At 36.4% G+C, this 20,247-nt stretch overlaps 1 protein-coding gene across 7 annotated transcripts in view; it reads left to right on the forward strand.

Annotated features, from left to right (window-relative positions):
• The window catches only part of CNOT2 (CCR4-NOT transcription complex subunit 2), a 132,081-nt gene that overhangs the window by 77,550 nt on the left and 34,284 nt on the right, over positions 1 to 20,247 (forward strand). For 5 of the 7 annotated variants that reach the window (XM_027542549.1, XM_027542545.1, XM_027542544.1 and 2 more), the window contains one exon: positions 12,411 to 12,533. The exons of the other annotated variants lie outside the window; for them this stretch is intronic. In XM_027542549.1, the coding sequence (XP_027398350.1) occupies positions 12,423 to 12,533 (111 nt within the window). In that variant the 5' untranslated portion in view covers positions 12,411 to 12,422. Of the gene's footprint in view, positions 1 to 12,410; positions 12,534 to 20,247 lie in introns of those variants that run through there. 7 annotated transcript variants of the gene reach the window in all.

The following is a 20,247-nucleotide window of genomic DNA, read 5'->3' on the forward strand; positions in this document are numbered from 1 at the left end:
GCAGGAGTAAAAAACAGTCTTGTTACTCACACCCACTACCTATACTTGGCTCTCTTTATCCTTTATAATATAAGGTGATTACAGACTCTGTTGCTAAAGGTGAAAATTTGTTGGCTATAGAAAAGTCTTCATACTTTAATATTGTTAAATAGTTAATTTTGTGATGTGTCACAGGTATCAGCATGTTAACAGTAAAAACTCCTAGCTACTTTAGAAATGGAATCCCCAAGAAAATGTTGCCATTAGGTATTTGTTCTTATTTTAACCTAGTTGATAAATGTATTCTACTTGTTTAATGCTACAGTGTCTATTTCAGTAGCTTATAATAAAAATATAGTTTTATAATAACCATTTTAATTCCTTGAATGATTCAATTAGGTTCATTATATTTTGAAAGTTAGTAAAAATATTAATTTGGAATATGAAACAGTAATTACTTTTTAATTGGTGTAGTAATGTTCTCTTAAGCATAATTTTATTCTAAAATTGTCTCTTTCTCTAAAAGAGATAAGATCAGTCTGATAGAGACTAGCTTTAGTTTCGCATACCTCTAGTCAGTTCATTCTCATTCTTCTGCTAACAGGATCTTTTTGACTTGCACACATATTTGATGTGGCACCCTCTACTTAGCTCTTTTGCCCATTACTGCTTCTCCCATAATGAAGCTTATTGTTTTGGGAGAATACACACATTAAATTATTAGCTGAATGTCTGAGAGTCAGTGTACTATCATGGTTAAAATCGGGAACTCTAGCAAATTGTATGGGTTCATGGCCCTTCTTTGGCACTTATCAGATATAAAACCTTGGGCGCATCAGATATATGACCTTGGGTCATATATGACCATATATCTGATGCAGTTCTCAGTTTTCTCATCTAAAAATAAAGACTAAATAAGTGAACACATGAGGATTACATACATGTTACATAGCTCAGCTCAGTTCAGTTGCTCAGTCGTGTCCGACTCTTGAATCACAGCACGCCAGGCCTCCTTGTCCATCACCAACTCCTGGAGTTCACTCATACTCACGTCCATCGAGTCAGTGATGCCATCCAACCATCTCATCCTCTGTCGTCCCCTTCTCCTCCTGCCCCTAATCCCTCCCAGCATCAAGGTTTTTTCCAGTGAGTCAACTCTTCGCATGAGGTGGCCAAAGTATTAGAGTTTCAACTTCTGCATCAGTCCTTCCAATGAACACCCAGGACTGATCTCCTTTAGGATGAACTGGTTGGATCTCCTTGCAGTCCAAGGGACTCTAAAGAGTCTTCTCCAACACCACAGTTCAAAAGCATCAATTCTTTGGCGCTCAGCTTTCTTCACAGTCCAACTCTCACGTCCATACATGACCACTGGAAAAACCATAGCCTTGACTAGATGGACCTTTGTTGGCAAAGTAATATCTCTGCTTTTTAATATGCTGTCTAGGTTGGTCATAACTTTCCTTCCAAGGAGTAAGCATCTTTTAATTTCATGGTTACAATCACCATCTGCAGTGATTTTGGAACCCCCAAAAATAAAGTCTGACACTGTTTCCACTGTTTCCCCATCTATTTGCCATGAAGTGATGGGACCAGATGCCATGATCTTAGTTTTAACTATGAAGATTATATAAATACATTTAAAAGCATTTAGAATATATTTCCTGGCATATAGTAGGTGGTCAATAAAAGTTATGTAATTATAGTTATGATACAGTATTTTCAGTGACTGTCTAATCCAAGAGTTCTGATTTGGTGTGAGAGTTTCAAAGAATGGGAGAAAGAGCATTCTAAGCAGAGGTATCATCTTATGCAGAGGTACAGAGGTGGAACCATCCCCAAGAAAAAGAAAAGCAAGAAGGCAAAGTGGTTATCTGAGGAGGCTTTACAAATAGCAGAACAAAGAGAAGCAAAAAGCAAGTGAGAGTGGAAAAGGTACATCCAATTAAACGCAGAGTTCCAAAAAATAGCCAGAAGAGACAAGAAGGCCTTCGTCGATGAACAGTGCTTAATAATAGAAGAAAGCAACAAAAGAGGAAAGACTGGAGAGCTCTTAAGGAAAATTAGAAACATAAGGGATCATTCTGCCCAAAGATGGGCACAGTAAAGGATAAAAATGGTAGAGAACTAATAGACCCTGAAGTGATCAAGAAGAGATGGAAAGAATACACAGAAGACCTGTATATAAAAGATCTTAGTGATTAGTCACCCAGAATCAGACCTTCTGGAGGGCCTTAAGAAGCATTGCTACTAGTAAAACTAGTGGGTATGACGAAATTCCAGCAGAACTGTTCAGATCCCTAAAGGATGATGCCATCAAGGTTTTTTCTTTCATTATGTCAGCAAATCTGGAAGACCCAGCAGTGACCACAGGATTGGAAAAGGTCAGTCCTCATCCCAATCCCCTAGAAAAGTAGTACCAAAGAATGTGCTAACCATTGGACAGTTGCACTCGTCTCCCATGCTAGTAAAACCATGCTTAAAATCTTTCATGGTAAGCTTCAGCATTATGCGAACCAAGAACTTCAGATGTCCAAGCTGGGTTTAGAAAAGGAAGAGGAACCAGAGATTGATTTGCCAACACTCACTGGATTATGGAGAAAGCAAGGGAATTTCAGAAAAACATCTATCTCTGTTTCATTGATTATGCTAGAGCCCTTGTGTGGATCCTGACAAACTGTGGGAAGCTCTTAGAGAGATGGGAATACCAGACCATCTTACCTATCTCCTGAGAAACCTGTGTGCAGGTCAAGAAGCAACAGTTAGAACCCTGTATGGAACAACTGATTGGTTTAAGATTGAGAAAGGAATACAACGGGGCTGTCTGCTGTCACCCTGTTTGTTTAACCTATATGCTGAGCGCATCATGAGAAATGCTGGGCTGGATGAATTACAAGCTGAAATCAAGATAGGTGGGAGAAACATCAACAACCTCAGATACGCGGATGATACCACTCTAATGGCAGAAAGCAAATAGGAACCAAATTAAGCTGAGGCATAAGGTTTGTGTTGAATTTTGAGATAATTACTACAGCAAAATTATGTGTTACTGTCATGATCTATGGAATCTTGGTTTGTATCCTTTAGGTAAAATTAAAAAGAGATATGAGTGAACTCCGGGAGTTGGTGATGGACAGGGAGGCCTGGCGTGCTGCGATTCATGGGGTCGCAAAGAGTCAGACACGACTGAGCGACTGAACTGAACTGAAAAAGAGATATGAGAGTAAGAAAGTAACAAATTCAGTGTAGTGGTTATGAATGTGACATCATATTGGTTGAGGGAAGTCTTCACCTAGATTTTTATACCTGATTTTCCTGTCTGTATACATGCCCTCTTAACCTGGCAATGAAATTTAACCTACTTTTCTTTACCACCTATCATTGTCCTTCCAGGCATCTTCCTTGTTGACTGTATTTAAAGTTTTTTGTTTCTTGGGCTTTCTCTCATTTCTGAGCACTTATCCATGCTGTCTCTGATGCCAGTTTCCTGCATCACTCACCCCACACACTTTGTGTTTTTTGTAATAAAAATTAACAAATTTAAATATATGTTCACATATTACTTTATAATAAGATCTTAAGTCTCTTTCCCTCAGTTAAAGTTAGATATTTCCTTATTTGTGTTCCCAGAGCACCTATACAGGTTTTCATAGAACAATTTTTTGTTTACAGGTGTTTTTCCTAGCTAGACTGTAAGCTTGTTCAAGACTTGGAGCTGTTACTCAGTTTTTGTGTTCATTAGCACAATTTTTGGCATAATTCATATGTTAGCATGTTCATTGAAATGTAAAGAGAGATCAGTCAGGGGTCTTAAAAAAACTAGTCCAGATCTTAAACTAAGAAGGTGATAGGAAGAATGGCAAAAAACATGAAAACCATGTGAAGAATGGATAGAACGTGATGATATGCAGAACAAAGGAGGAGAGAACAACTTGGAAAGTCAGTTTTAAATATTACTGATTAAGTTGATTAAAATGTGCTTCTCCTCAGATAGAAATGTCCTAGCACAACTTTAAAATATGCTGCTGGAACCTTGGGAAATAGATTTCCAAGATTTCAAAATCAAGCTACATTTGTTTGCTATCAGGAAAAGGACTACTCTGCCATGGATTATGTTTCTATTCCCTGGGAATAGGATTACATGCCTGAGCCAACATTTCCAGCATCATAGACAGTAAATGATTTTAGAGTAAGTTCCTTCCAGAGGTCTTGGTGAAAGAAAACTGTGCAAGATTAAATATCATCTGTCCTGCCTTGGATATGGTCTGTTTTTACTGTTTCGTATCTATCTAAGTTTTATTTTTAAAGTTTCATTTGTATTTGTCCTAGTGTTGTTTCTGTGACCGTTTAAAAAGCTCCAGGCCTTTTCTCTTATTCCTTCCCTTTTGTAATTACCATTCATCGCACCTGGATCAGGGGCCACTTTACCAGTCTTTGAAGTTGTTTGTTGGTTAAGATTATCTCACGTTTGAGGTTTTGTGAATTCTTCTGTGATTATTTTGACTTACTGAGTTTGGCTTTGAAATATTATATTTAGATGTTAGGAATGTTAGACCTTAGGAATTCATGGCTAGCCCTAATTAAGTAATGAAGATGTTTACTGGGAAGATCCAGCCAACTTAGTGCTTCTATTCTGCTTCTCAGTTTAATTCCTCTCTACTACATTTTGAGGGCAACTCTCTCTCTCTCTCTTTTTTTTTTTTTTTGCAGTGGGAGTGTCAGGCTGATAGAACTAGTGTATGCTAACCTACGTAATATATATATGTATGTATGTGTCCGACTGAACTGAACTGATGTGTGTGTGTGTATATATGTGCTGCTGCTGCTAAGTCACTTCAGTCGTGTCCGACTCTGTGTGACCCCATGGACGGCAGCCCACCAGGCTCCCCCGTTCCTGGGATTCTTCAGGCAAGAGCACTGGAGTGGGTTGCCATTTCCTTCTCCAATGCATGAAAGTGAAAAGTGAAAGTGCAGACTGTCAGTCGTATCCAACTCTTAGCAACCCCATGGACTGCAGCCTACCAGGCTCCTCCGTGCATAGGATTTTCCAGGCAAGAGTACTGGAGTGGGGTGCCATTGCCTTCTCCGGTATATATATATATATATATTCTGATTAGTGCTTATGGATTCAAAGCAAATAAAAAATGTCTTAGTTACCTGTTTTAGATCTGTGTTCAAAAAGGCTTAAGAAACATTGTTTTTGGTAGATACGTATTTTGTGTATTTTTCTCGGTGAAATCTCACCTTTAGCTTCTCCTTTGTTAAAATATCTGGTATGAGAGTAGAGAAAGAAGGTGGTCAGTTAAAATGGATGTAAACCCTCTGTATGTTTCCTTGAAAAAAGCTGAAAATTACATGTACCAAATATTTGAACAAATTTTATATGTAATGTAGAGTGAAGCATGATTTTGTTTTTAAATTAGTTTTTAAAATTTCTGTTTACTGAGTTGACTTCAATATATATGATATAACCAGTAATTTTAACATATTTTGGCCTAGTGTTGACATATCCCCTTTGATAAAAAGTAGATTTCTAGGTTCCTTTGATTCTTACCTATTCTCTTCCAGGGGTAATGTGAATATCTTACCCTTTCATATCCATCCATTCTTATACTCATTAATGTCAGAACTCTCTCAAAATATACCATTTATACACTTCTTCATCACTTCTACCGTACCACTGTATTCTGAGCCACCATCGTCTCTCACTGACCTATTTCCCTGCTTCCACTCTTATCCCCTTTTGTCCATTCCTTACAACTTAGCTGCAGTCATATTAAATGTATACTTAAAGAAAATATCCCAAATTATGTCACTCTTAAACTGCCACCCAAATCCTCTTCTTTTTTTTTTTTTTTTTTTTTTAAAGCCATACTGTGCAGCTTGTAGGATTTTAGTTCCCCGACCAGGGACTGAACCTGGGTTTCAAATCCAATTCACATAAGTAGTCAACAGGAGCTAATTATAACAATGATAGTTCCTAGTATTATAGTTGATAAAATAATGATAAAGATGATTGGGTTTATTATTACGGGAAGGACATGAACCGACATTTTCGAGGTACAGGCCTGATAGCTTAGTTAGCTGACCTTACTACTTCCTGCTAAAGTCTGAGCAAAAGCTACTCAGCTGAATATGAACTACAGTCTGAAGATAACTTCTGCTTTGTTGTATATTTTTAGGCTATAAATCTCTTCAGGTATAAATATAGAAAGATATTTTTAAAGAAAGTATTGATTTGTTCAGTTCAGTCGCTCAGTCGGGTCCGACTCTTTGCGACCCCATGAATCGCAGCACACCAGGCCTCCCTGTCCATCACCAACTCCCAGAGTTTACTCAAACTCATGTCCATTGAGTTGGTGATGCCATCCAGCCATCTCATCCTCTGTCGTCCCCTTCTCCTCCTGCCCCTAGTCCCTCCCAGCATCAGAGTCTTTTCCAGTGAGTCAACTATTCTCATGAGGTGGCCAAAGTATTGGAGTTTCAGCTTCTGCATCAGTCCTTGCAATGAACACCCAGGACTGATCTCCTTTAGGATGGACTGGTTGGATCTCCTTGCAGTGCAAGGGACTCTCAAGAGTCTTCTCCAACACCATAGTTCAAAAGCATCAATTCTTCGGCGTTCAGCTTTCTTCACAGTCCAACTCTCACATCCATACATGACCATTGGAAAAACCATGTAGCCTTGACTAGAAGGACCTTTGTTGGCAAAGTAATGTCTCTGCTTTTGAATATGCTATCTAGGTTGGTCATAACTTTGCTTCCAAGGAGTAAGCATCTTTTAAATTCAGTCACCGTCTGCAGTGATTTTGGAGCCCAAAAAAATAAAATCAGCCACTGTTTCAACTGTTTCCCCATCTATTTGCCATGAAGTGATGGGACCAGATGCCATGATCTTAGTTTTCTGAATGTTGAGCTTTAAGCCAACTTTTTCACTCTCCTCTTTCACTTTTATCAAGAGGCTCTAGTTCCTCTTCACTTTCCGCCATAAGGGTGGTGTCATCTACATACCTGAGGTTATTGATATTTCTCCCGGCAATCTTGATTCCAGCTTGTGCTTCTTGCAGCCCAGCGTTTCTCATGATGTACTCTGCTTAGAAGTTAAATAAGCAGGGTGACAATATACAGCCTTGACGTACTCCTTTTCCTATTTGGAACCAGTGTGTTGTCCCATGTCCAGTTCGAACTGTTGCTTCCTGACCTGCATACAGGTTTCTCAAGAGGCAGGTCAGGTGGTCTGGTATTCCCATCTCTTGAAGAATTTTCCACATTTTATTGTGATCCACACAGTCAAAGGCTTTGGCATAGTCAAGAAAGCAGAAATAGATGGTTTTCTGGAACTCTCTTGCTTTTTTGATAATCCAGTGGATATTGGCAATTTGATCTCTGGTTCCTCTGCCTTTTCTAAAACCAGCTTGAACATCTGGAAGTTCACAGTTCACGTATTGCTGAAGCCTAGTTTGGAGAATTTTGAGCATTACGTTACTAGCATGTGAGATGAGTGCAATTGTGTGGTAGTTTGAGCATTCTTTGGCATTGCCTTTCTTTGGGATTGGAATGAAAACTGACCTTTTCCAGTCCTGCGGCCACTTCTGAGTTTTCCAAATTTGCTGGCATATAGAGTGCAGCACTTTCACAGCATCATCTTTCAGGATTTGAAGTAGCTCAACTGGAATTCCATCACCTCCACTAGCTTTGTTCGTAGTGATGCTTTCTAAGGCCCACTTGACTTCACATTCCAGAATGTCTGGCTCTAGGTCAGTGATCACACCATCGTGATTATCTGGGTCGTGAAGAACTTTTTTGTATAGTTCTTCTGTATATTCTTGCCACCTCTTCTTGATATCTTCTGCTTCTGTTAGGTCCATACCATTTCTGTCCTTTATCAAGCCCATCTTTGCATGAAATGTTCCCTTGGTATGTCTAATTTTCTTGAAGAGATCTCTAGTCTTTCCCATTCTGTTGTTTTCCTCTATTTCTTTGCATTGATCGCTGAAGAAGGCTTTCTTATCTCTTCTTGCTATTCTTTGGAACTCTGCATTCAGATGTTTATATCTTTCCTTTTCTCCTTTGCTTTTCGCTTGTCTTCTTTTCACAGCTATTTGTAAGGCCTCCTCAGACAGCCATTTTGCTTTTTTGCATTTCTTTTTCTTGGGGATGGTCTTGATCCCTGTCTCCTGTACAATGTCATGAACCTCCATCCATAGTTCATCAGGCACTCTGTCTATGAGATCTAGACCCTTAAATCTATTTCTCACTTCCACTGTATAATCATAAGGGATTTGATTTAGGTCATACCTGAATGGTCTAGTGGTTTTCCCCACTTTCTTCAATTTAAGTCTAAATTTGCCAATAAGGAGTTCATGATCTGATCATGAGGGCGTCAGAAGGCAGACACACTGAAACCATAATCACAGAAAACTAGATAATCTGACCACATGGACCACAGCCTTGTCTAACTCAATGAAACTAAGCTAGGCCATGTGGGGCCACCCAAGACGGATGGGTCAGGGTGGAGAGGTCTGACAGAATGTGGTCCATTGGAGAAGGGAATGGCAAACCACTTCAGTACTCTTGCCTTGAGAACCCCATGAACAGTATAAAAAGCCAAAATGATAGGACACTGGAAGAGGAACTCCCCAGGTTGGTAAGTGCCCAATATGCTATTGGAGGTCAGTGGAGAAATAACTCCAGAAAGAATGAAGGGATGGAGCCAAAGCAAAAACAATACCCGGTTGTGGATGTCACTGGTAATAGAAGCAAGGTCTGATGCTGTAAAGAGCAGTATTGCATAGGAACCGGAAATGTTTGGTTCATGAATCAAGGCAAATTGGAAGTGGTCAAACAGGAGATGGCAAGAGTGAATGTCGACATTCTAGGAATCAGTGAACTAAAATGGACTGGAATGGGTGAATTTAACTCACATGACCATTATATCTACTACTGTGGGCAGGAATCCCTTAGAAGAAATAGAGTAGCCATCATGGTCAACAAAAGAGTCGAAATGCAGTACTTGGATGCGATCTCAAAAACAATAGAATGATCTCTGTTTGTTTCCAAGGCAAACTATTCAATATCACGGTTATCCAGTACTATGCCCCAACCAGTAACGCTGAAGAAGCTGAAGTTGAACGGTTCTATGAAGACCTACAAGACCTTTTAGAACTAACACCCAAAAAAGATGTCCTTTTCATTATAGGGCACTGGAATGCAAAAGTAGGAAGTCAAGAAACACCTGGAGTAACAGGCAAATTTGGCCTTGGAGTACGGAATGAAGTAGGGCAAAGGTTAATAGAGTTTTGCCAAGAGAATGCACTGGTCATAGCAAACACCCTCTTCCAACAACACAAGGGAAGACTCTACACATGGACATCACCAGATGTCCAACACCGAAATCATATTGATTATTTTCTTCTATTCCAGCCAAAGATGGAGAAGCTCTATACAGTCAGCAAAAACAAGACCGGGAGCTGACTGTGGCTTAGCTCATGAACTCCTTATTGCCAAATTTAGACTTAAATTCAAGAAAGTAGGGAAAACCACTAGACCATTCAGGTATGACCTAAATCAAATCCCTTATGATTATACAGTGGACGTGAGAAATGGATTTAAGGGACTAGACGTGATAGACAGAGTGCCTGACTAATTTGTTAGAACATACTTAATCTTCTTTGGGCAGCAGACTCCCTGAAGCTGTTCTGTAACTCTGACTGTAATTTTAGGGTCTAGAATCCCATACACCTATCCACCAACCGCCTAAGTAGTCCCTAAAAGGAAAAAAGATTTTTTTTTTTTAATGAGTTTTGTTTCAGCAAAGTGACAGTGGAAAAAAACACTTTATAGTCTGCAAATTAAGACTCTTTACACATGAAATTTAAAAGGTTTGTTTTAAAAAACTTAAGGATACATTTATTTCCCTTTAAATCATAATTACTGCTGAGTTCTAATTCTAAAAAAGGAAAAACACAGGAAAATGGCATGGAACTTACAGAATTCAAAAAAATTTCAGGAGAGTACCAGGATATCTTTCATCAATTTTACATACATAAGTTAATTCAAATGGAGCAAAGTGAACTCTTCTTTTGATGATTCTGATATAACATTTAACTAACTAATAGACTCTTAGAATTCTGAAATTAATTGTACAGAATAAAAAACTTCATTCTACAATAGACTGGTTCCAAATTGTAAAAGGAGTGTGTCAAGGCTGTATATTGTCACCCTGCTTATTTAACTTATATGTAGAGTACATCATGTGAAATGCCAGGCTGGATGAAGCACAAGCTGCAATCAAGATTGCTGGGAGAAATATCAATAACCTCAGATATGCAGATGACACCACCCTTATGGCAGAAAGTGAAGAGGAACTAAAAAGCCTCTTGATGAAAGTGAAAGAGGAGAATGAAAAAGCTGGTTTAAAACTCAGCATTCAGAAAACAAAGATCATGGCATCAAGTCCCACCACTTCATGGCAACTAGATGGGGAAACAATGGAAATAGCGAACAACTTAATTTTCTTGGGTTCCAAAATCACTGCAGATGGTGACTGCAGCCAAGAAATTAAAAGTTGCTTGCTTCTTGAAAGAAAAGCTCTGACCAACATAGGTAGCATATTAAAAAGCAGAGATGTTACTTTACCAACGGAGATCCGTCCAGTCAAGGCTATGGTTTTTCCAGTAGTCATGTATGGATGTGAGAGTTGGACCATAAACATGGCTGAGCGCTAAAGAATTGATGCTTTTGAACTGTGGTGTTGGAGAAGACTCTTGAGAGTCCCTTGGAGTGCAAAGAGATCAGACCAGTCAATCCTAAAGGAAATCAGTCCTGAATATTTATTGGAAGGACTGATGCTGAAGGTGAAGCTCTGCTACTTTGGCCACCTATACGAAGATCTGACTCAGTGGAAAAGACCCTGATGCTGGGAAAGATTGAAGGCGGGAGGAGAAGGGTATGACAGAGGATGAGATGGTTGATGGTTGGATGGCATCACCGAGTTGATGAACATAATTTTGAGCAAGATCCGGGAGTTGGTGATGGCTTGCTGCAGTCCATGGGGTTACAGAGTCGGACATGACTGAGCGACTGAACTGAACCTAACCTGAATATTGTGCAAAGAGGTTTTACTTTTTTGAAAGCAAAACTAAACATGTAAAATGCCTAGACAGAGGAAGACTAAAATGTTTCTCTTCCATCAATACCAAATTTACCCAAACTCCCTGGGTGTTTGCCAGAGGGAGAGAAAACACAAATATGTAGCATTTCAGTTTCCTACAAGTTTAACAAGGAACTTGAGATATTAAGTGATTATTAAATAGTTTGGGTGATTTCAACAGACTTGCACATCACATTTGGCTTTTGAAGCCTGCAGTCTTATCAGTTTATCATATCTACTGGTAAATGGTAGTAACTACAGTCTTTATTTTGCAATGAGAAGAAATTGTTTATTCTTACTTAGAGTGGCAAAAGAATATACTTATTCATAGTGTACCAGATGGATGTCAAATTTGATGAATTTTTCCCCAAATTTTTTTGTGAAAGCATGTAGTTACTGTATGTTCTCAAGTCTTTACAGATCTCTCCTGTCATGCCATTTCAGTTGACTTTGAATTACAAAGTGTTCTATTAGGGATAGACACATTGACCTTAAGTAAATAACCTGTGAGTTTTGGAAGTTTCATAGAGGTCATGTTGGGGGAAAAAATTAGCAGAGATTTAGCAGTTACCATGATGAGTGCTCAAAATGACTAGTGTTGGATGTGATAAAGACTTAAAACACAAGAGTAAGCAGATTATTTAGTGAAGATCATAAATTTACACCAGGATGATGCATGAAAAGTTTATCCTACTGTTAACATGAATGAGAGCTTGTGACTTGAGATAAAATTCCCAGTATGCTATTCATGGGCTCAAAAGTGCTTTACCTCAATAAACTTAGCTTATCAGTGAAGATGATATACTTTGGAAAACAGCTAGTTTAGAAAGTAGATATAGTGATGTCAGAGACACTCCTGGATATGAGTCCTCAGATACTTGAGGATTATTCATACTGAATAATAATTATTCATACTGAATAATAGTGAGGATGCATGTGAAGATTTTGAATAGTTAAACCCAAACATGTTTTTTAAAATCTTTGTATGGAAAATATTTTGGTTTGCCATTTTTCAAGAATAGTGATGTTTTTTCTTTTAAAGGAATTGGAATCTTTGCATACAACAGAGCTTTAAGTTTCTCCTCTTACTTTCAGGACCTGCAAATAAACATTTAATACTATATTGTTGCAAGTTTCTCACCTGTCCCCTTAATCCTTAGTTGACCTGTTTCTTTATCTTAGCAACATTCCCTTCATTTTATGTTTTTTACATAGGAGTAAGGTAAAGCTTGACGTTTTCCAAAACATCATTCTTGATAAAAGTAATATTTTTGTTTAGGTGACAAACAGCATGTTTGGTGCTTCAAGAAAGAAGTTTGTAGAGGGGGTCGACAGTGACTACCATGACGAAAACATGTACTACAGCCAGTCTTCTATGTTTCCACATCGGTCAGAAAAAGATGTAAGTTAACCGGTTAAGCTGTATTTACATAGTGTATGTCTGTTTCTTTCTGATTCCTGGAAAGCAGTATATGAACTGCAGAATATCATCTTTGGTTGAGTGACTCTGTTTTAGGCACAGTGATAGGCCCTTGGGATACCAAAATGATGAACTTTCTAACATTCTAATTGGAGACAAAATGTCATATGATTCTCATACCATTGGGATATGGTAATACTGTGCTAGGAAGTATTCAAGACATGAGGTAAACATGATATTTACTTCTGGATCATTGATTTTAAAAATTTGCGAAATAAGTTTTCCTATTAAAATAATACTTTTATAAAGAGCAGAAAGCTGATTTGTACAGATTTAAAGCTTTAATGGCAGGCTTCAGTGAAACTTCCTTTGCTTTGTAATATTCTGGTTATAATCCTAGACCTCAGATAGGAAGACATCTCTTCTCTGTTAGCTGTAGGGATGCTGCAGTAGGAAAATATTGAAGAACTGTATTCACAACATGGAAGATAGTATATTAAAGAAATATGAATTAAATGCTTTGGAAGGTTATCAGTTCAGTAATCTCATTTGAAATGAAAGGATTTAGAACACAGCCAAGCCATAATTAGCAAGTTGATAAAGTATTTTAAAATAAATTCCATTGTTATTTTCAAATTCTGGTAAGCTACTTTAAATTATACACTGTATACTGTAGTCAAACCAGTTGCATTCTTGTTTTGTACTTGCCAGACTGTTTCCTCCCCTTTCAAACTTTTATAAACTTGTTATTCCTAATTTCTCTATCTGTATAGCAATTTACTCTAGGTATCAACCTAATGAGATTCTTACTGATGTTTTAAAACACTTATAAAATTTTAAGATGGGAGAAGGCAGTGGCACCCCACTCCAGTACTGTTGTCCGGAAAATCCCATGGATGGAGGAGCCTGGTAGGCTGCAGTCCATGGGGTCACTAAGAGTCAGACACGACTGAGCGACTTCACTTTCACTTTCCACTTTCATGCACTGGAGGAGGAAATGGCAACCCACTCCAGTGTTCTTGCCTGGAGAATCCCATGGACGGAGAAGCCTGGTAGGCTGCAGTCCATGGGGTCGCACAGAGTCGGACACGACTGAAGCGACTTAGCAGCAGCAGTAGCAGCAGCAAGATATGTAACAAATGCCCTCATTTTTCATTAAAGTTAATCATTAGTAAATTACTTCCTTTATCTTTTAGAATTTTACAAATAGGTTATTCAAGGTTTAAGCTAGAATTTTGATGGGGTTTGGTTTTGTTTTTCTATTTTAATGTTATTCCTTTTTAGTTGACAGTTGTGTCATTTTGGCAACTAACTATTAAACGCATTATTAGGACTCTTCAAAGTCCTAATAATGGTGGTTTTCTTTGTGCAATTGAGTAGCTCACAGAATAGTGTCATCTGATTAATTTTCTGTTATTTTACTGCCTTTCTAGCTATTTGCTATTTGATGTAAATTATAATTGAATTTTTTTTACATAAATTTCTAAGGTTAAGTTTTGATATTACAGTTAATACTTTAGGCTGTCTTTCTGGTAGCATCATTGCAGAAACTGATTTGTGTGGTGTGTTACTGTGATTGTACAGTACAAGTTAAGATTGATGCAAAAATGGTGGTGCACTATTGCTTATTGATGAAAAGCATTCATTTTGATCAGGAAGATAAGAAGGTGTCTAACTGAAATTCTTAAAGCATTTGCAGAGAATGAATGACAGAGATGTCTGTCTTCTAAGGAACAGAAATACTGTATGTTAAAATTTTATAGTCAGAATTATTATATACATGCATATACATATGCTTGTTACTACTCCAGGTTACTTGTTTGTCGCAGAAATAACAGAATGATTTGCTTCAAAAAAAACTTCTTTTAAAAATTAATTAAGAAGAAAGTAAGACATAGAGATTAAGAATTGGGGCTCTAACACAGTACAGATATGGGTTTGGATCTTGGCTTTGCCTATTAGCAAAAACTTTTTCAAGGCCTCAGTTTTCTCATCTGAAAATGGAAATAGTAATACTGTAGGCTACTTATGAATTTCTGCTATTGCTGAATCTTTTTTCATTAGAAAACAGTGCAGAGATACTGCACAAATTTTAGAAAATATGCATGGAGCAGGGAAAAGAAAAATTACCTGTAATGGTGCAAGTTGGGAGTAATTTACTGCTAAACTTTTTGATTTTATAATTCAAATATTTTTATTTAAAAATATATTTAGTTGAATCTCTGAGCCATATTGACATATTTTTCACTAGAAAATTTGTGCCAATTTTTACCGTCATCAGCGCCCTAAGAATACCACCTATTACCTTTAAATTTTTGCCAGTAGACAAAAGAAACATTGTTTTAATATAATGTGCATTAAAATATTGCTGAATTTACACACACACACACACACACTTACACACCAGTGATATTCTTTTTCTGTGTAATTGGCCATTTTCATTTCTTCCTTTGTGGATTACTGCTTTTATGCCATTTTCTATTCCTCTATTGAAATGATAGGTCTTATTTATTTGTTAGTGTTTCCCATATATTAAGATTATAACCTTCTGTTATTTGTTACAAATTTTGTTTTTTCAGTTTTTTGCTTTCAGGCTGTTTTTTTTTTTAATATAAGAATATTTATCATTTTTATTGCATTTGACTCATACATTTTGTGTGACTTTATGGTTTTAATGATTTCTGTATTTGAGGTCATACCTCTGGAAGACTTTTCCCAACTACTTTCTTTTAGCACTTTTATGCTTAATTCTTCATATATAACTTCATTAGAAATGTATTTTGGATAGAGGTATGAATTTGTGGTGCCGGATTACCCTTCTTGCTGCCCATACCCACTAAGGCTATCTGGTATTCATTTGTCCCAAAACATTTTTTTATAGTTTAGGTCACAGATTAGAAGACTTTTCCATAAAGAGCCAGATAGTAAATATTTTAGGCTTTGTGGGCCTGCTGCTGCTGCTGCTGCTAAGTTGCTTCAGTCGTGTCCGACTTTGTGCAACCCCATAGACGGCAGCCCACCAGACTCCTCCTATGTCCCTGGAATTCTCCAAGCAAGAATACTGGAGTGGGTTACCGTTTCCTTCTCCAATGCATGCATGCATGCATGCTAAGTCACTTCACTTGTCCCGACTCTGCGATCCCATGGACAGCACCCCACCAGGCTCCTCTGTCCATGGGATTCTCCAGGCAAGAATACTGGGGTGGATTGCCAGTTCCTTCTCCAAGAGGCTAAATAAAGGATAATATGTAGGTATTTATATAACCACTTAAAACATGGAAAACCGTTCTTAATTTATGCATCCTACAAATATAAGCACTGTACTGGATTTGGCCTGCATTCAGTAAATTGCCACCCCTGAGTTAGACTATTCATTTAGGCTAATTGGAATTCTCCCTTAATATATACTAAGATCTGATGTGTTTGGCCTGTTCCTAAACTCTTGTTCTGTTTATCATACTGATTCTGTGGAAGAACTGCAATATAGTTGAATTGCTGTAGCTTTATAGGCAATTTTCACATCTTTAGGTAAGATCTTTCACATCCTTCACAAAAATGTTTTTGACTGTTACACATTTATACTGGTATTTACCTTGTTTCAGAAATGTGTGTTTCTTTTATTTCTGTTCTTTATGCCCTTTAGTAAGTAGGGTTTTATGGTAGCCATTTTCATTTTCTAATTGCTTTTTACTGATGTATGGAATAGTTGTTATGTATATATATTTTATAACCAGCTACCTGACAAAACTCTTTTATTATTTTTTGATTGAGACTATGGACTCTTGAAATTCTACTTTATTATGAATTTATATCTCAGTCACATGGTTTATTAGCTGTGTCCTTAGGCAGTTTACTCAGTCTGTGTATCTGAGTTTTCTCATCTATAATACATGACTCATGGGTGGTTTTAAGGACTGAATGAATAGCTATATGCAAAACTTAAAGACCAAATAGTAAATATTAAATGTGGATGCTGATATGAATAATTATGACATTCCATTTAATTCTTTTTGTTTTTTTTCAGTAGTTGCATATATCATCTGCAGATAATGATTATTTTGTGCTTTTAAGGCTTTTGAAAAGAAAAAATTTTAACATAATGAATAACTGGGACATTTTTGTAATTTTTTTTTCCTCCCTGGTGAGGAAATAATTTTTAAATGTAATTTATGATAAAGGAAAACTGGCCAGTAGTTGAATGATTCTTTAATCCAACTATCCAAAAAAATCTCAGAAGCAAAAAGATCCCCAAAACCTAACTAATTCCTATCTGCCCTAACTGTAGAGCATGAAACTTGTTTCTTCATCATATGCATGATTGTAGAAGTATTTGGGAAAGTGTTCTTTGTAAGATTGTGTGCTGATTAAATTGCTAAATATTTCTTTAGAACTACTTCATATTTTCCAAGATCTTTTATTTCAAGAGATGCCTGTACGTGTATGTGTCCTTTTATAGAATGCTGAGTTTCCTGGTTTTAAGGTATAAAAGTAATTTTATAAATATTGGAGACACATTACTTAAATGTTTTCACAAGATTAAGTAAATCATAGGCAGATATGAGCTTGATTTTTCCCTTTCCCTTTTTTGAATCTTAGTGCTGCCATTTATTAGCTCTGAGACTTTGGGCAGTTCTGGCGGGGGGAACTTACAGAAAATGAAAAAATATTCATATAACATAATAGACAACTCTTTGGGGACAATATAATCTAAGCAATTTAGGGTTTTCTTTAAAAATACATCTAATGTAATAAAATTGCTCACATTTTCTAATCTAAGTCTTTGTTGCACTCATTTGATAACTTATTTAAGCATAAGCATTTTGGAAGCACAAACTTGTGGGAACCCCTTTTTCCTTGTTTTAATATGTGCTGTAAAGACATACAAAATGTAGCGCCTATTTGTCCTTACTTTTAAAAAGGTAACTCTTAAAACCTATTAGAGTAAGTTACTTCCCATTTTGACAAATAGCAACCATTTTGAACTTCTACCTTTCATACTTGTGTTAGCCTATAGCAATTATGGCAACTAGGATTTCTCTCAGGCCAATTAATAATCGATAGTTTATAAAAATCTAGTCTAAAATAAGGATACTGTCTATCACCATTACTGTTGTCATATTCATAATTAGTATTTCATTACATATGGAGTCATGCTGGCTGACTCTCCAGCTCTTTGAGTTTGTTTCTGTCACAGGAGCTTGCAGTTTTCACATAGTTTTTTTTCTCACTCCATCCATGTACCTGCTGAAATATTTCACGTGAGAAGCCTCACGTGAAATATTTCAGAGAGAAGCCTCTCTGATCACTCTTTTCCTAAGTAGTCTTGTATATATCAGTACTACTCTTGCTATACCTTCTAACTTCTTTCTTGCATTTTAACAGTTATAACACCAATCTTTACCTGATGTATATATTTATTAATTGTTATCCTGTCTACTGCGGTAGAATTCGTTTAACAAAGGCAAGGACCTTGCCTCTAGTTCACTGCTGTGTTCTTAGAACTTACAATAAGGTGTAGGAGATAGTAGGCTCTTACTGAGTCTTTGTTAGAGACAGGGAAGGAAATGAGTTGATACTGAAAATAACAAAGCTAACATTATTTGCAGATGGATATGATTGTTTACCTAAAAATCTTTCAAAATAACCTTTAAAACTTTTAATAGAAAATTTGAATGTGTATAAATATGTCAAAATTTTATATGACAGCAGTAATCTAATAGAGTTAAATGTAAATAAATCAGACTCTAAAGAAATTAGAATTAAATATCAAATCATTTGAAGGGAATGTTCTAAAATCTCAATTTCATTGGCATTTAAATAATCTTCAGACTGTATTTTAAAGATAAAGTTCTATTTATAAAAGGGAGTTAAAATGATACACTTAAAAGGTGTAACAAATTTTGATATATCTACAAAAGTAATTGTAATATGTTTATTCATTAATAACAATCATAAAAATCCATAGTCAGAAAATACAGTTTTATTCTATCATAGTGGTAAAGAGGGTCTTTTGTTGTTTTTTGATTTTTTTCTTTGTTTGCTTTTAAGTGGAAGAGTAGTCATTGTCTGAAAGGGAACATTGAAGTAACTTGCTGTGGGAGCGTAATTAATACAAACTTTGTAGAAAACAGTTTAGCAGTGCATATTAAGAGCCTTTATCATGCCTCTCTATAAATTTGTGCTTTGACTCTGACCTAAAATTTAGACAATATAAAGATGTTCATTGCCATACTCTTTTTAGTAAAGATTTTGAGTGTTAAATGTTCAATTGGAATGTATTACATTGACTATTTTAGCATATATTATACTTCTAAAAAATGTTATTCTTGAAAACTTGATGTTTTAATCAAAATTGCTTGAAATGCCTGGTAAACTCATAATTTGTTATTGGTTTGTGATTTATAAACTACTGAGGCCCTATGACTTAATGACTGTTTTGTTTTTCTGCCTGCACCCTCCTTTGTCCCGTTCTTCTGTTTGTCTTTTTAATGTATTATTTTCTCATAGTCTTTCTTTTTGAAAGAAAGACTTGTTTTCTTTCTTCTTTCTTATTTGCTAGATTTCATTCTGACTTCAGTGGTTTCTTATTTTTTAACCATACTGTTTTTAATTTTAAAATATTTTTCAGATTCTATGTAGATTTAAAACTTTCTTTACCTTTGTTTCTTTTTCTGTTTGTATATATTATATAGTCAGAGTCATATATCTTTGCTGTTTTTGTCCTAGAAAAAAATGACAGTGCTCAGAATTATATTGTTACCATACCTTTAAGTTTATTGTACAATGGATTTTTAAGGAACACTTAAAAATTTAATGGTCATGGAGTTTTTATTTAATAAAACTTTGTTGTATTTTGAAGTCATTTGTTATGGAGAAAATTATTTCTTGACCAAATTGATTTTAATGTTTCTTAAAATAGGTTTTGTGACTGAAGGTACATTTATTGGAGGGCATATTTGTGAGAGGTGGTCACTGTTGGGAAGCATGAGGGGGACAGAATAATTAACACTTCTTTGCTGTTATGGATTGCTGGAGCAGTTTTGCCTATTATTAGGCAAAGGAGCCAGATTTGCCTATTATAAGTACACATTTTGTAAAACAAAATAATTTTAGACTTGTTCATGATTTTCAGAATTATAGCTAGTAACAGTGGAAATGACTTAAAAAACACAGTTTCTTACTTGTTGATTTCCTTGGCTTTCTGTATATTAAGCAAAAGGATAAAGGAGCTCTTTGTTGAGTGAGGGAAATTACTTGAATTACATTACTATTTCCTCTGGTTGTTCCTGGCTTTTAGTGTTGTTTTTTGACTGAAATGTGTGTTGTAGACTGAGAAATGAAGAAAAATATAATTGTTATGATGGTTTTAGACTGGGAACACAGTAACCTACTTACTGGTTGATTGTGTGACATTTTACCTAGAATTAGTTTGATAAACTTTTCTTCTTAGGCAAAAATGAATATAAAACTAGGGTACTAGTGATTGCTCAGTGGGAAAAAATCTGCCTGCTAATGCAGGAGGCACAGGTTCAATTCCTGGGTCAGAAGGATCCCCTGGAGAAGGAAATGGCAACCCACTCCAGTATTCTTGCCTGGGAAATCGGACAGAGGGCCTGGCAGGCTTCAGTCTATGAGGTCACAAGAGTCGGACTCAACTTAGCAACTAAACAACAACAAAGTATGTCTCTTGATCTAA

Source organism: Bos indicus x Bos taurus, chromosome 5 (genome assembly GCF_003369695.1).
Source record: "Bos indicus x Bos taurus breed Angus x Brahman F1 hybrid chromosome 5, Bos_hybrid_MaternalHap_v2.0, whole genome shotgun sequence".
NCBI classification, from domain to species: Eukaryota; Metazoa; Chordata; class Mammalia; order Artiodactyla; family Bovidae; genus Bos; species Bos indicus x Bos taurus.